Source organism: Acinonyx jubatus, chromosome B1 (genome assembly GCF_027475565.1).
Source record: "Acinonyx jubatus isolate Ajub_Pintada_27869175 chromosome B1, VMU_Ajub_asm_v1.0, whole genome shotgun sequence".
In the NCBI taxonomy this organism is placed as follows: domain Eukaryota; kingdom Metazoa; phylum Chordata; class Mammalia; order Carnivora; family Felidae; genus Acinonyx; species Acinonyx jubatus.
Window position 1 is genome coordinate 72,879,133 of NC_069382.1, and position 15,360 is coordinate 72,894,492.

The following is a 15,360-nucleotide window of genomic DNA, read 5'->3' on the forward strand; positions in this document are numbered from 1 at the left end:
CACTAATTTAGATGAAGTTAGCTACTAAAATCATTCACTATCCAATAAAAAATAATTCTTAAAAAGCAAAAATCTTGCTAATGGACTAAATTTCGGGAATTAGCTCCATTTCACTTCAACAACAGAACTCTAGGAATATGAATATATGTATGTAATGATCGATACCCCATTAAAACAAAACTCAGGTACCAAGTATACTTCACTCTCATGAGCTTTGATTTATTTATAATTTCCTTGTTATTAATTTTACAATGTATTTGTTAGGTAGATTTCAATAATTGTTGTTAGGCTAAACTTAAGTATCATTTCTCCTAAATTTGCTCTAGGGATGGAAAACTAAATGGTTAATACTTTTCTTGGAGCAACTATTCAAGTAATAAAGTCATTGTTATCATTCAGTCATTTTTCCAGAGAGCTAAAAAAACAGCCCCAACTCCTTTAACGTTTTTTTCATAAGATCTATTTCATAAGTTTTAATCTTGTTGCTTTTTCTCATTCCAATTTATCTGTAAATACCTTAAAACAAGTACACTTAGGGGAGCGAGGGTGGCTTGGTAGGGGTTGATTAAGTGTGTGACTTCGGCTCAGGTCCTATCTCATGGTTTGTGGGTTCAAGCCCCATGTTGGGCTCTGTGCTGACAGCTCAGAGCCTGGGGCTTGTTTCGGATTCTGTGTCCTCCCCCTCTCTCTCTATCCCTCCTGTGCTCTCTCTCTCTCTCTCAAAAATAAACATTAACAAAACAAAACAAAAACAAAAACACAAACAAGGGACTTAAAACAACTACAACTTGAGGTGCCTGGGTGATTCAGTGGGTTAAGTGTCCGACTTAGGCTCAGGTCAGTGATCTCACAGTTCATGGGTTTGAGCCGCGTCAGGCTCTGTGCTGACAGCTCAGAGTCTGTAGCCTGCTTCAGATTCTGTGTCTCCCTCTCTCTGCCCCTACCTCACTAACACGGTCTCTCTCTGTCGCTCTCTCTCAAAAAAACAAAAACTACAACTTTTTTTTTTTTTAAGTTTATTTATTTATTTTGAGAGAGACAGAGCACTGGAGAGAGCAGGGGAGGGGCAGAGAGGTGGGGGAGGGAGAGAGAGAATCCCAAGCAGGCTCCCCACTATCAGCGCAGAGCCAGATCTTACAAACTGAACCATGAGATCATGACCCGCACTGATATTAAAAGTCAGACACTTAACCGATTGAGCCACCCAGGCGCCCCAAACAACTACAACTTTCTTTAAAAAAAAAAAAAACCCAAAAAACAAAAACTACAACTTTCTCATAAGTGCTTAATTAATCTGCATATGGTAGAATGATTATCTTTTTAATATACACATCAACAATGTAGTTTATTTTAAAAAATGTTTTAATAAAGTCAATTCAAAGAGACATACATTATTGCCATTATCAGGAAACATATTTTTTATTCCAATCTGAAAGACTAGTATGTATCAATAAGGAAGTGAAACTGATCAGCATTTCCATGCTTACACTCAACAGTTTATAATGGTCAATTTCAATCATTGTATAATATTTTTCTACTTAAGGGAAAAAAGATTAACCCAAACGTCAGTTAAATAATTTCACTGAGAATACTTAAAACACCTTAATAGTAAAAGTATTTTGGGGGGTGCCTGAGTGGCTCAGGTCATGATCTCACAGTTTGCGACTTCAAGCCCGTGTCCGGCTTTACGCTGACAGCGTGGAGCCTGCTTGGGATTCTCCCTCTCTTCTCTCTTTGGCCCTCCCCTTGCTCTCTCTCAAGATAAATAAATGAACATTAAAAAAAATTTTGGGGGGGGGCGCCTGGGTGGCTCAGTCGGTTAAGCGTCTGACTTCGGCTCAGGTCATGATCTAGCGGTTTGTGAGTTTGAGCCCTGTGTCAGGCTCTGTGCTGATAGCTCAGAGCCTGGAACCTGTTTCAAATTCTGTGTCTCCCTCTCTCTCTGCCCCTCTCCTGCTCACGCTCTGTCTCTCTCTGTCTCAAATAAATAAATAAATAAATAAATAAATAAATAAATAAATAAAGTTATTTATAAAATATTTTTTAATTCTCTATTGACATTTAAATTTGAAAATTGGTGACTGGTCCAAAACTGGTCACATTACATAAAATAAGCCTTTTATCTTTAAGTACTCATAATTTTAGGCACTCAGTCAACCCTTTCAAAATCAAAGTTATCCCCTAGATAAGAATGCCAGAATGCTACATAATGACCACTGAGATATGGCCACATATGCTCCCTTTCTACGGTTTTATATCTCTGAATATAAGGATGAAAAAGGAAAATAAATCACTTAGTCCATTCACTTTACAGCCTAGAGTAGAGGTTGTTATTCTGGATTCTTCTAAATGCTTATTTTCAGGACCCATTTAGGAAAGAATATATTTCAAAACAGAAGTTGTTTTTCAATAAAGTACTGGCTATTAGTATAATAAAAATATAGAATACTATCATCTACAAGAGGGCTAAGGATTACAAAGATGCCAAGAATTTTTTCATTTTATGAAATTATAATGAAGTATTAAAATATACTTCACTGAACATCAAATATAGCTACTATTTTTAACTACAACTCTGTCAAGAAAACAATCCATTTTTTACATCCAAATGTTTGCATGGTTTTACTTTCACTCATGTGAAAATGAAAAAAACACTTGAGAAAGGTTATCATAGGGAAGAGTATTAAAAGCACATAACTTTTTCCTTTATATACATGAAATGGGTGCAGAAAACAGTTAACATGGCAGGTCTGTTTATCCTTAAAAAGACCAGCTTACAAGATTGGCCCTTGGTTGGCATCTGGAAACTTTTTTTGAGGCGGGGGGGGGGGGGGGGGGGGGGTGGGACACAATTCCCTCCATTCCTCGAATGGTTAAGACTGGCTCACTCTGCCTAAACTATTTACACAAACAATGTGGTTTATGCTAAACGCCTGTTTTTCTTCTAGGAGTCTGGAATCTTGGTACATGCTAGGCAGAGGGTGCCTATGCAAGCAATCTCCAATAAAAACCCTGAGCACTCAGTCTTTCCTGAGCTTCCCTGGTTAGCAACGTTTCGTACACGTTGTTACAATCTGCTAGGGGAATTAAGCATAATCAATGACTGCCGACTCATGTCCTGTGTAACTGCACTGGGAGAAGACCCTTGCAAGTTTATGCCCAGTTTCGCCAGACTCTGCCTCAGGCATCCTTTGCCTTTGCTACTTGTGCTTGGTGTACTTTCCCTGTAATAATCATAGGCATGACTATGTATGGAGTCCTGTGAGTACTCTTAGCAAATTACTGACTCTGAGGGTGGTTTTGGAGACCTCTTCTATGGAATGTAAAATAGGAAAAATAAAAGTTATTTTTCTAATTGCTTTGAAATAGGAAATACGTACTTATACAAAACATTGACTTATTGCTATAAATTTTGTAGTTAAAAGCTAAAATAGTTTAAATCTGCATTTTGGATATAACTTTTTGAGTACTTTAATATTCTAAAACCAATCCTTTAATAATCAGTGAAATTACGCATAGTGACTTATTTATATAAAGAAGACTACTAAGACAATTCCTAGATTGTTTAAATTGAAGAGAAACAGATGATGCTTATAAAATCAGTGTTTTGTCACAGAATTAAATGACCTTACTACGGTCTATGAAGGAAGGTTGCTTTTGATGCACTTCTCCCATCCTCCACCCCAGCCATCTTTAAAAATACATGGGCTCTTACCTTGAAATGCTCCTGCTTCAATAACCCCCTCTTTGGTACTGTCAAAGCCATGAGATGTAATCTGGGTTTCTGAGAGACCAAGTCCAGCTGGTAATGAACGCTTCAGATCCTTGGCAACATTTGAATAAAAGAGAAAATCTTCATAAAAAATCTCACACCGCGTAGCAGTTCAGCATAATGGTGCCCTTTTAATCACATCTTCAACTATCTTTTTCTCTATATCTGGTATTCTCTCATGCTGTCGTAGCATTCTATAATGATGTATAACCAGCAGCAAATTCAGCAGGATTTGCTATTAAGAGGTATAGTGAATGTCAAATACAAAATATTTGTTATTCTAGAATTAAGCAACAGGCAGATATCAAAATTCAATTTTCAAATTTCTAAGCTACTGATACATCAGAAAAATCATTTTAAAGGACAGAATTAAGATGACTAAAAAGTCACTATGATGTAAAAACTAACTGATGTCTAATACAATCATGAGCCTGGTCAATATAAACAAATTATTCACTTGCAATATTAATTTTCCTTTGATTTCAAGGTTAGCTAGGTAATAAGCAAGGCTTCTTGGATTTCAATCAGGGTGGGGAAAAAGAAATCTTCTGCTATTCATTTTATGTTAAATACTGACATTAGTCAATCCAACTGCAGATTGGCTTATAATTGGAAGCTAGCTGTAACAAATACAATATTCCACATTCAGTCTTACAGTTTAAAAAAAAAGGAGAGAGAGAAAGCCAAGAAATACAGATGTCCAAAATTTCTTTATTTCGTCTGGCTTGGATATGAGGAATTACCCAATTTTCATAATCAGTCTATGAATGGATTCCACTGGTTTCCCACGATAATGACAAATGATGCACTAAAACATAAATGTCTTTTGAAATCTTTAATACAGTACCATATCACATATAATGTAGTTATAATTTGAAAACTGAGAACTAACATTTTGAATTTTCTAATTGGCAAAGTCAAAATTTAACAGATACAATCTCTCATGACTGGCATGCTGTTGAGAGGGATTTTCTTGAGAAGCTCATTAATTTTGTCTAGGCAATTATTTGATTGGTGTGATGGGCCATGAATTAGTAAATAATGAGGTCGATTCTCATCTCATCAAACATTTGATTGATCAAATTTATCATTTACCATTTATCAAACAGGTAATTTGACACAAGTAACTGTCCTCTCCTGTGGTACTTCCAACATCTCAGGTAGCTTCAGATACTCCTGATTTTCCTCATACAACATCTGTTATGTTCTATTGTCTCCTTTGCGGATTCCTCCTCATCTCCTCCAAATTCTGGAGCATCCCAGGGTTCAGTCAGAGGACTTCTTCTCCTATAGTCTCTTCTTGGGTGACTGTATTGATCCTTCTGGCTTTGAAAACCATCTATACATTGACAACACCCAAATTTAGGTGTCTTACCTGGGCCTCCCTCTTTAACTCCTATATATCTGATCACATACTTTGATTTCAACTTGGATATTAAGTAGGCATTTCAAACTTGATATGTCTCAAACTGACTGATTCCACAGTAAATCCCCAACAGACAAAACAAAATAATGGCATCTTTATTTTCCCTCCTTTCAGTTAAACAGCATCTCTACCACCAAAATCTTCGGAGTCATCTTCGACTCTTTCTCTCAAGTCCGTATCCAAACCATTAAGCAGATTCTATCCGATCTACTCTCAAAATACATTCAGGATGAAAGCAATTCTCACCACCTCCACTGCCACAACTCTGGTCTAAGCTAGAATCATATTTCGCCTGTATACTCTGAGAGCCTCTCAACTGGTTTCCCTGCTTCTATCCAAGACACACACCTCTAACTGCAAACATCAACCAAAATTAGCCCCTATACAAAAACTCTCCAATAGCCTCCTATCTCACCTAATGTAAAACCCAGACTATTAAATGTTCTCAAGGGATTACAGGATTTGACTTCATCTCTTACCAGCCTCAGTCCTACAGCCACACAGTTCCTTCAAAAACAATAAACCTATCTTTGTTTCAGGGCCCTGTACTTCTGGTTTTTTTCCTGAATGCTTTCTTATACCTGACATTTACAGGGCTTGCTCCTTTAGGTAGAGAGGCTTTCCCCTTTGAGCAACTCTCACAACCTCACACTGGAACTCCCTATTCTGCTTCCTCTATTTTATCCTCCTGAGAGCAGTTATCACTCGGTAACATATTACGTGTGTTTGTGTTTATTTTTACCTCCTCTTTCTATATGCTGTAAGTTTCACTAGAACAGGGATGTTGCCTAGTTTGTTTACTGCTGTATTTTTAGCACCTGAAATAGCGCCTGGGATGTAGGAGATGTTTAATAAATATTGTCAAATGAATAAATGAATTTGTTGAATGAACTAAAGGACTTGTGACTCAACACCATATAGATTAAGAAGCTGCTACAGCAACAGGTTTACTTTAAAATTTAATTTAATGAGCATCTGCTTCCTCTTGCTGTATGTTAGACTTTCTGGACAAAGAAAAAGGTAAGGTACAGCCCTTGCCTCATTGGAGAGACAAGATATACAAATATTAATGTACAAGTTGAACTTGTCGCCAAAGTAAAGACAACAGGTATCAGAGGAATTAAGAAGAGGGACTCAATCCATGAGAACCAAATAGGAAAAGAGAAAGTTCTGCATGAGCTCTGGAACATAAAGGATTTATTTATTCATTGTCACAACATTTACTGAACACCAATGACAGTCACTGCTCTAGACACTACAGATGGAGCGGTGTAAGAAACAGTCTCTGTCCAAATCTGACTCATGGGGGGAGGAAGGAAGACTAGCCCCATAGTAAACAAATAAATGCATGCTGTGTAAGGAGTGCTGTTAAGTAACAAGTAGTAAATCAGTATGTTTCTTTTCAAGGCAGGATAAAAGGGATACAGAGTGACAGGGAAAGGGTGCTACTTTGGGTTGGGTATTGAGGGAAGGTCTCTCGGGGGTAGTAAAATGTGGGCAGATTCCTCAAAGAAGTGTGAGTGAGTGAGCCATGTGAGTTTTAAGACACAATTCCCTTATCAGATATATGATTTGTAAGTATTTTTCCCCATTCTGTGGGCTGCCTTTTTAGTTTTTTCATGGTGTTCTTTGAAGCATAAAAGTTTTACATTTTTATTAAGTCCAGTTTATCTATTTTTTTCTTTTGTTGCTTGTGCTTTTGGTGTTCTACCTAAGAAACTAAAGTACCTAATCCAAAGTCAGAGAGTTATACCTGTTTTTTCTTCTAAGAATTTTATAGTTTCAGCTCTTATATTTAAATCTTTCATCAATTTTGAGGTTCCTTTTTTTAAAGGATTTTATGTTTAAGCAATCTCTACAGACCCAACATGGGGCTCAAACTCACAACCCCAAGATCAAGCGTCACACGCTCCACTGAGCCAGGCAGGCGCCCCTGGAGTTAATTTTTGAGCATGGTGTGAGGTCCATGTCCAGTTTCATTCTCTGCATATGGATATCCAGTTGTCCTAGCACCATTTGTTGAACACTATCCTCTCCTCACTGAAAATTCCTGGCACCCTTGCTGAAACTCAACTGACTATGAATGTAGAGATCTGTTTCTGTACTCTCAGTTCTGCTCCACTCACCTATGTCTCCTTATGCCAGTCCCAACCTGTTTTGATTATTGTAGCTTTGTAGTAAATTTTAAAACCAGTGAGTCCTAAAAGTCTGTTCACCGTTTTCAAGACCCTTTTAGCTATTCTGGATCCCTTGCATTTACAGAGGATCAGTTTGCCAATTTCTACCCCAACCACCCCCCCCCCCCCCCAAATCAAACTAAACCAAACTAAACCAAACCAAGATTCATTAGCAAGACCAAAAGAAACTGTTCGGTAATCCAATGAAAGTGACAGGTCTACCCCCAAATAGAAAACTAATTAACATCAGTTTTACCAGGGACATCTCTTTGAATTGGCCTTAAAAAAAGGTGCCTACTCCAATAATTTGTTATCCAAGCAAAACTAGAACAATTTTTTTTAATTTTAAAAATCTTATTTGTAATCGTTATGGGGACAAACAAAAAATAATAAACATTAAAAAAACAGCACAATAAATAATAAATACAAGCAAGCCACAAAGATTTAACCTTGCTTTCTCCATCCTAATTAGAATCCCTCATGGAATTATCTTTTGAATTTTGTACAGCATATTTTAAAGATGTTTATCAAGAGCAAAGACCCTTAAATTACTTTTTAAAGATTGTCACAGTCTCATCAAGAACCAACTATTACTAGAAACATGAAAGACCTGGAAAGGTAATTCAGACAGACCAGCTTTCCTATTAAGGGGCTATATGACCCTGGGCAAGTGCTTAAAAACTTTGTTAGTCCCTGTTTGCTCAGCTGTAAAAAGAAGCTAAAAATTACCTCAGAGTTCTATGAAAACTTATGTGAGACAATATAAGCAAAGCACCTCGTACATATTTTTAGGCACTCAGTTAATGTTAGCCATCCCTCTCCCCTACTGCAATCATCTTTATAACTAATTAATGCTATTGCTAATAATTAGAGTGAAAAACATTTCGTGAACACTTCCTATGTGCTAGGAATTGTTCTAAATCACTTTAACGTACAGGCAGTCCTCTCTCCGCATGACGGTGCAGGACTGTAAAAATGATCAAGCAATTGGTACTATTACTACTATTTCTCAGATGAAAAAACTGGGACACAAAAATGTGTCATTTAGTTACTAACTAGCAATATAGTTAGGGCTAGGCTTCAAGAAACAATATTAACTGTAATGTAGAGTAAATGTAAAGAGCTACAAGCAATTTGTTAGAGACTTAGAATTCATTAGCTCCTATTGTTTTCAAAAAGATTTAAAGAAATACCTTTTAAAAATCACAATTTCAGAATTTGAAGTTTAAACACTAATGCAAATACATTTTCAACTTGTAATTTCCTAATAGCACAAAAGAAATGAGCTCTTTCGTTCCTTTTCCCTTTTCCTAATGCCACTTAAAACCTCGTCACAGGACAATATTCTTTTCATCTGAATATTGTTTTGAAGAGTACTTAGAATTAAAAAGAAAAATAATTACACTCAGTTTTATCTACTTCTCATTTTTAAACCAAATCTGAGTGTTCATTTCATGGAATAAATTATCGTTCCAGTTTATTAATATACTAAATCAGTAATTTCTAGGTTTTAAAAAAAAGTTTATTTATTTATTTTTGAGAGAAAGCAGGCACATGTGAGTGGGGGAGGGGCAGAAAGAGAGAATCCCAGGCAGGCAGGCACTGTCAGCACAAGCCGATGCAGGGCTTTAAGTCACAAACCATAAGATCATAACCTGAAGCCGAAATTGTACACTTTAGCAGACTGAACCACCCAGGTGCCCCCAGTGGTTTCTAATATTTTTAAATATTAATGATCCTTTTATTAATATTTACATTAAAACCAGACGATCTTTTCTCTCTGAAAGACAAATCTATCACTTACAAAATAAATACTGCCAAACTACCAAGACATTTTTTAAACTTTGCAAGTTTGGTCATTAAGCTCAACTATTTTTGGAATGGTTTCCTTGAATGTTGCCTTGCTCAAAGTCTTGACAGCTTTTAGCTCTCGCTAAGAAAATAAGTATCGAAGACATCCCTCAAAATATGAGGAATAAAAAAATGCATGCAAACGAAATAAAAATGGCATACAGTAGGTACAGGACAACTGTGTTTGCTGTATTCTTGGAACTTATCTGAAAGAACATTACTCATTTTAATCATATGTCCTGTCCCAAAGTATTGTGTAAATTCCCAGTAGAGAGATACAGTGTAGTAGTAGTTGGTAAGAGGTTAAACAGTAAACATGATGGATATCTCAGATTACCTAAATTTTCAAGAAGGTACAGGGATGTCTCCCATCTTGTCAGGCATGGCCTCTAGAAGAAACTCCTGGTTGTCTGAAGATATTACATCTCACTCAGACCCCTCCCAATGATCTCCCAGGGGTCCTTTACTCAACAAACAAAAATTCTTCCAGAAAAAACCTTTATGTAAAACAGCTGTAAAATCTGAAAAGCACTAAGGTCTTCCTAAGCCTAAACTGTCACTAACAAAAGGAGCCTAACCAAAAGTGGTACAAATGGGTCCGTTCAGATTCAGAACAGAATTATCATTTTGATAGTTGTCCAGCAGCTGAATGCAACACAAAATAATATGGGTTATGTGAGGGGAATGTATGACTTGTAAGATAACACACGTAAGTATTTTATGTGTTTGTTGACTTGTTTTTGTTTTTTATAAAATACACACTCTTTAGGTAATATAGTTTAGCCTCATAATTCACAAAAACTTAAAATGTGCCTTTACATGATCTTTAATTCTTTTTAAAAGTGTCTTACATAGCTTAATAACTATTCAAATGTCTGCTACTGCATTTACCCCTATGGTTTCCAGAATGTATCTCAGAGACAATGAGCCCACTATAACCAACAACATAAAATCCCTAATTTGCATTTTTATGTCACTGACATTCAATTCAAAGTTTAGGACTTAGCAGAGTCATGCTTAACAAGTACACAATAAAATGGAATAAACCCAAAGTTAACTTTCTGTTCAAGCACTAGGATAATACTCAGCATTTAATACTTTTTAAAAATAAATTTTCAAACAATTAAGCTGAAACAAAATAGAATGCTTTTGGCAAAAACGTTTCATGTATGTTTCAAGTCCTTCTGAGAGGATACAAAATAGTATCTGTAGTAACAGCTTCCATAAAGCTGTGAAGGGATGCTAATTTTCCTCCAAAATAACTTGCCTTCATTTTGCATATTTTCACAGAGGTAAGAACAGGAATGAAATTAAAAACATAACTTTAGAATTTATAACTTAGTTTGGTGATCTACTTTTGAACTGAAGTTAGTGCAAAACCAATATATAAAGAACACAAAATGTTTAGCAAACTTGCTTTAAAACACACATCGTTAATAAGATGCACAACACTACAACAGATAAGCAGAACTAGAGACTAATTAATCCTCCTCTCTTCTCAAGAAGGGGAAATCTTGAATAAAGGAGTGATTCTCTGAAGTGTGTACTGTAACCACCAACAATCTGTAAGGATTCTCCAAGTAGTCTATAAATTACGTGAACTCTCTTCTCCCTCAGTTTCCTTACACTACATTCTCCCAATTTTCCTCCATCTACTTCTGTGAAAATGGCTTGGTTTTCCTTACTGCTTCTAGCTTCTCCACAAGAGAAAAGTCTTACATCTAACTTCTCTACTTCCCTTGGCGACCTAACCGATCCATCTCCTGTGTCTCTAGTCTTGGCATCCCTGAAATTCATTCTTCAAGCTGTAGACAGAGATAGCTTTCTTGAATGTGACTCTGTGGGCACCTGGGTGACCCAGCCGGCTAAGTATCTGACTTCGGCTCAGACACGATCTCGTGGTCTCTGAGTTTGAGCCCTGCACCGGGCTCTGTACTGACAGGGCAGCGCCTGGAGCCTGCTTCGGATTCTGTGTCTCCCTCTCTCTCTGCCCCTCCCCCCGCTCACCTGTCTCTTTCTGTCCGTCTCTTTCTCTCTCAAAAATAAAAATAAACATTAAAAAATTTTTTTAAAAATGTGAATCTGATTGAGATACTTCCATTCTTATGTCCTTTAGTGCCCCTCCCCCCATTGCCTTTTAGGTAAAATCCCAAACTCCTCAACATGATTTTAAGGTGTTGCAGGATCTGGTCTCTAGTTAACTCTCTAGCCTCATTTCTCACACATCTGGCCCCACAGTCTCCACTTCGACAACAGCAAACTTTCAATTCTGCAGTTTCACACACTTTTCAGCTCATTCTAGTTGCCTCTGACGGGAACACCCTTCACCTTTCATTTGGCCAGCTCATCCTTCAGATTCAGCTTGCCTAGCAATTCCTCAGGTAATCTTCCCATACTCTTCCTATCAGTTCTCAGACCATGCTATACTTGGACTAGTATATTACTTTTCACATGATATTAAAATTAATTTGTGGGGGTGCCTGGGTGGCTCAACTGGTTGAGCATCTAGCTCTTGATTTCGGCTCAGGTCACAATGTCATGGTTCGTGGGATGAAGTCCATGTTGGACTCTGCCCGGGCAGTGCAAAGCCTGCTTGGGATTCTCTCTCCCTCTCTCTGCCCCTCCCCATCTCGCATGACGGCATATGTGCGCGCTCTCTTTCTCAAAATAAACATTAAAGGAATAAAATTAATTTGTAAATTAATTAATTTCTATATTCTCTCTTCCTGCAGACTGTAAAAGCTTTCTAAAGATCAGGATGCTTATCTATCTTGTTCCCCTTCAGTATTCATTCCTAGCGGCTAGTAGATATAACACCAATATATTCATTTACTAGCAATTTTCTCAATTTATGCATCTTATCTCATCCCTCAAAATGTATAAAACCTTCCAAAACATTTACGTAATTTTTAAAGAAACAAACTGAAAAATTTCTGTGAAATGTTCTATGAATTTTGGTAATTTAAAATCCCCTTTGTTGTTTTAACAGCTGCCTATAAAGAGTATCCACCAGAAGCAAAGCTATTATTCGAACAGATCTCCACATCCCCAATCCTACTATAAACATATTGCAACATCCTTAACATCTTCATAGTGACCTCTCTGCCTCTCCACAATTACTTCAAGTCAAAGCTGATTATTCTCCAACATGCTATTTATCAAGTGAGTAAAAGGCAGGGTTAGCATTTTCTCAGCTTTCTGCTGGTACTTCTAAACTACCAGTTCTCAAACTTTAGTTTGGGTAAGAACCACCTGAGACCGTATTAAAATTCAGATTCTTCTCAGCTGTCCATTGTGATCTCATGAAGTTGGAGTGAGAAGTCCAGGCACCAGAATTTCAAACAAATAAGCCACGTGATTCTGATGCAGGTAATTCTTTGTCTACATTTTGAGGAACTCTGTTACGTAGAACAGTTTTTCCATACTTGTGTAATACACGGACTCCCATCCCGCATTTCCCTGTGGGCCACACTACGTCATTGCCCTCTTATCCACCTTAACATTGTCATCTATCTTCTTTCTAGTTAATCCCAAATATTTATTGAGGGCCTTCTGCTCTATCCTTAATTCTCACCATTATTCTCGGTGTTCCCAACCTTTTGCATGCCATTGGGCAGTTTCAGAAAATGAAATGATTCCTTGTTCAGTCTGCAATTCTTTCCAAACTGAAATATAAGGTCCAAGCTGAGTTTTCATAGCTCATCAAAAAACCAATGTATAATGTCAGGGTATGTAGTCTGTTGCTTAACTTTTTTTAATACAAAGTATCAATTACTTAAAATGAAATAAAATCTATTGCATGAGCTTGCCTACCTATGTTGATACAGAATAATGGGTTGTAGTATTAACAATCTGTCAAAGTGTATGATTTTTTTTTTTTCCCTTAGTATACTTGTAGGAAGCCTAAAGTTGGTAGTTTGATACAGGTTTGGTAATTTGTAGGGGACAAAGGGCAAAAAAAAAAAGTGTGAGGACAAATAAAAGATATACTAGACTAACGCAGTAACTCCAACCTACTCTTCTGTCTCAGATTGCAGTAACCTCTACATCTCTAATGCCTTTCATCCTTCATGCCCCATTTTACTTCAGCCACCAGAACTCCCACGGCCACTCTTGGGAACTTGCCATCACTCAGGAAGCAACACTTCTGGAATTTTAAGTCTAATAACTCTCTTTGTGGTCACAAGCTCCTGTATCTGTTATTCCACTTGATCAAGTTAGCAAATATGACTCATCCATTTTCTCCATTTTACACACACATATACAATTCTCAGTCTCCTCTCTCTCTCTCTCTCCTCTCTCATTCATTCCACAAACATTTAACAAGAACTTACAGAATTACTATCTTTTGATGGTTTACTGCCTACCTCCTTGACCTCATCCCCATCCCCAAGTCCCCTTAGTTTAGATTCTAAGTAGTAATGAAGTCTGGTAAGAATGAAATCACATACCAGCTTGCACCAAGGGAATGCTGAATTCATTCAAAGGCTATCACCGTGGGAATATTTATACGTATCTACATTCAAAACAATTCCTTCAAGAAATAAAAAAAAAAATATGACAGCATTTGCTTATAAACAGAGGCAGAATCTATCTTCTAGGCACAATATGTCATAATTAAGAAAGATAGGCTTCAGCCTCTCATTAAAAATTATATTTATTCATATTTTTTCAATAGAAATACCAATCTAGAGTTAATTTAATAGACTTCTATATAATGCACATACTTTAAAAACTTAATTTGTGGCAATAGTACTAAGAATATATTCAATACTTTAATATTCTGAAGTAAATATTAAAATGAATCTAGGGGCACCTGGGTGGCTCAGTCAGTTAAGCGTCTGACTTGGGCTCAGGTCATGATCTCACGGTTTGTGGGTTTGAGCCCCATGCCGGGCTCTGTGCTGACAGCTCAGAGCCTGGAGCCTGCTTTGGATTCTATGTCTCCCTCTCTCTCTGCCCCTCCCTGCTCATGCTCTGTCTCTCTCTCTTTTTCTCTCTCAAAAAATAATAAAAAGCATTAAAAAAATTAAAAAAAAATGAATCTAGATTTGCATGGGTTAAACGATCCTTGAAAAATATTTGCCATACTTCTAAAAGGGTCCAAGCTATACATTTGGTAAAAATTGGTCTTTGGAGAAAGTCTCCATCAAATCAATGTTGCCACTGACAGAACTCCTAAATTTTTCAGATGTGAGTAATGCAGAAATGTTATACTGAATAGTATATAGCACGGAGACAAATGCTATTTGTCATCATATGCTATTCAAACTCTAGTGTAGGATGGCTGAAGTAGAAAACATGTTAAATTTTAAGTCTTTATACTGGAATCACTTCCTTTATTGAGCAACTATTGTGAATCATAAACTGTGCTGTGTGCACACAAGCTGCCCTAAAGGTGATTTCAATCTCTTAGGAAAAACAGATAAGTAAATGGACAGTTACAACACTGAGGGGAGGGGAGGAAATCTATCCAAAACAGTGTTCTGACAATTCCTATTCTATTATATTCCTTTCCAAATCTTCTCCAGACTGCTAGAGTTCACTGTCCAGACTGATATGTACAGGGGAATGGAAAAACTACTTAGTTCAATAAAAGCATTAAAGAGTGAAACAACAATAACAACAAAGACCACATACACAAAACTTCAACAACAACAACAAGTACAACAACAGCGATGATGCATGCTGGGAAATTAAGGACACAAGATGGATAGATCAAGTCCAAAAGCAATACATCTTCCACAAAAGTCTAGAAACATGTTTCTAGTCCTGGCTTTAACATGTTTATTCATTTACTCATTTACTCACCAAAGATTTAAATGAAACCCTCAATTATCTATTATGTGGCAGCACTGTAGATAAGGTAATGAATGGAAACATTTTTGCCCTCACCTTCCTTACAATCAAATCACACAAGCCTTTGGTACAGCCAGAGGCTGTACCAAATTATTACCAATAATCTGGGTAATTCCATCACAACCTCAAGGGCCCTTTTCCTCAACTGTAAAATAAAGTAGTGGAACTCAGGGATCTCTAAACTAAAATCCTGTGATTTAACTCAAATCTTGTAGACCGGGGGTTTTTAAGACCCATGAAACTAAGGATCCATAGGCAGGCTTCAGTTTAGGGAG

General features: G+C 37.0%; 1 protein-coding gene across 6 annotated transcripts in view; it reads right to left on the minus strand.

The window, feature by feature from the left end:
- The window catches only part of ARFIP1 (ADP ribosylation factor interacting protein 1), a 126,597-nt gene that overhangs the window by 56,224 nt on the left and 55,013 nt on the right, over positions 1-15,360 (minus strand). For all 6 annotated transcript variants that reach the window (XM_027067465.2, XM_053216860.1, XM_053216862.1 and 3 more), the window contains one exon: positions 3,716-3,824. In XM_027067465.2, coding sequence (XP_026923266.1) covers positions 3,716-3,824 — 109 coding nt within the window. The remainder of the gene's footprint in view (positions 1-3,715; positions 3,825-15,360) is intronic.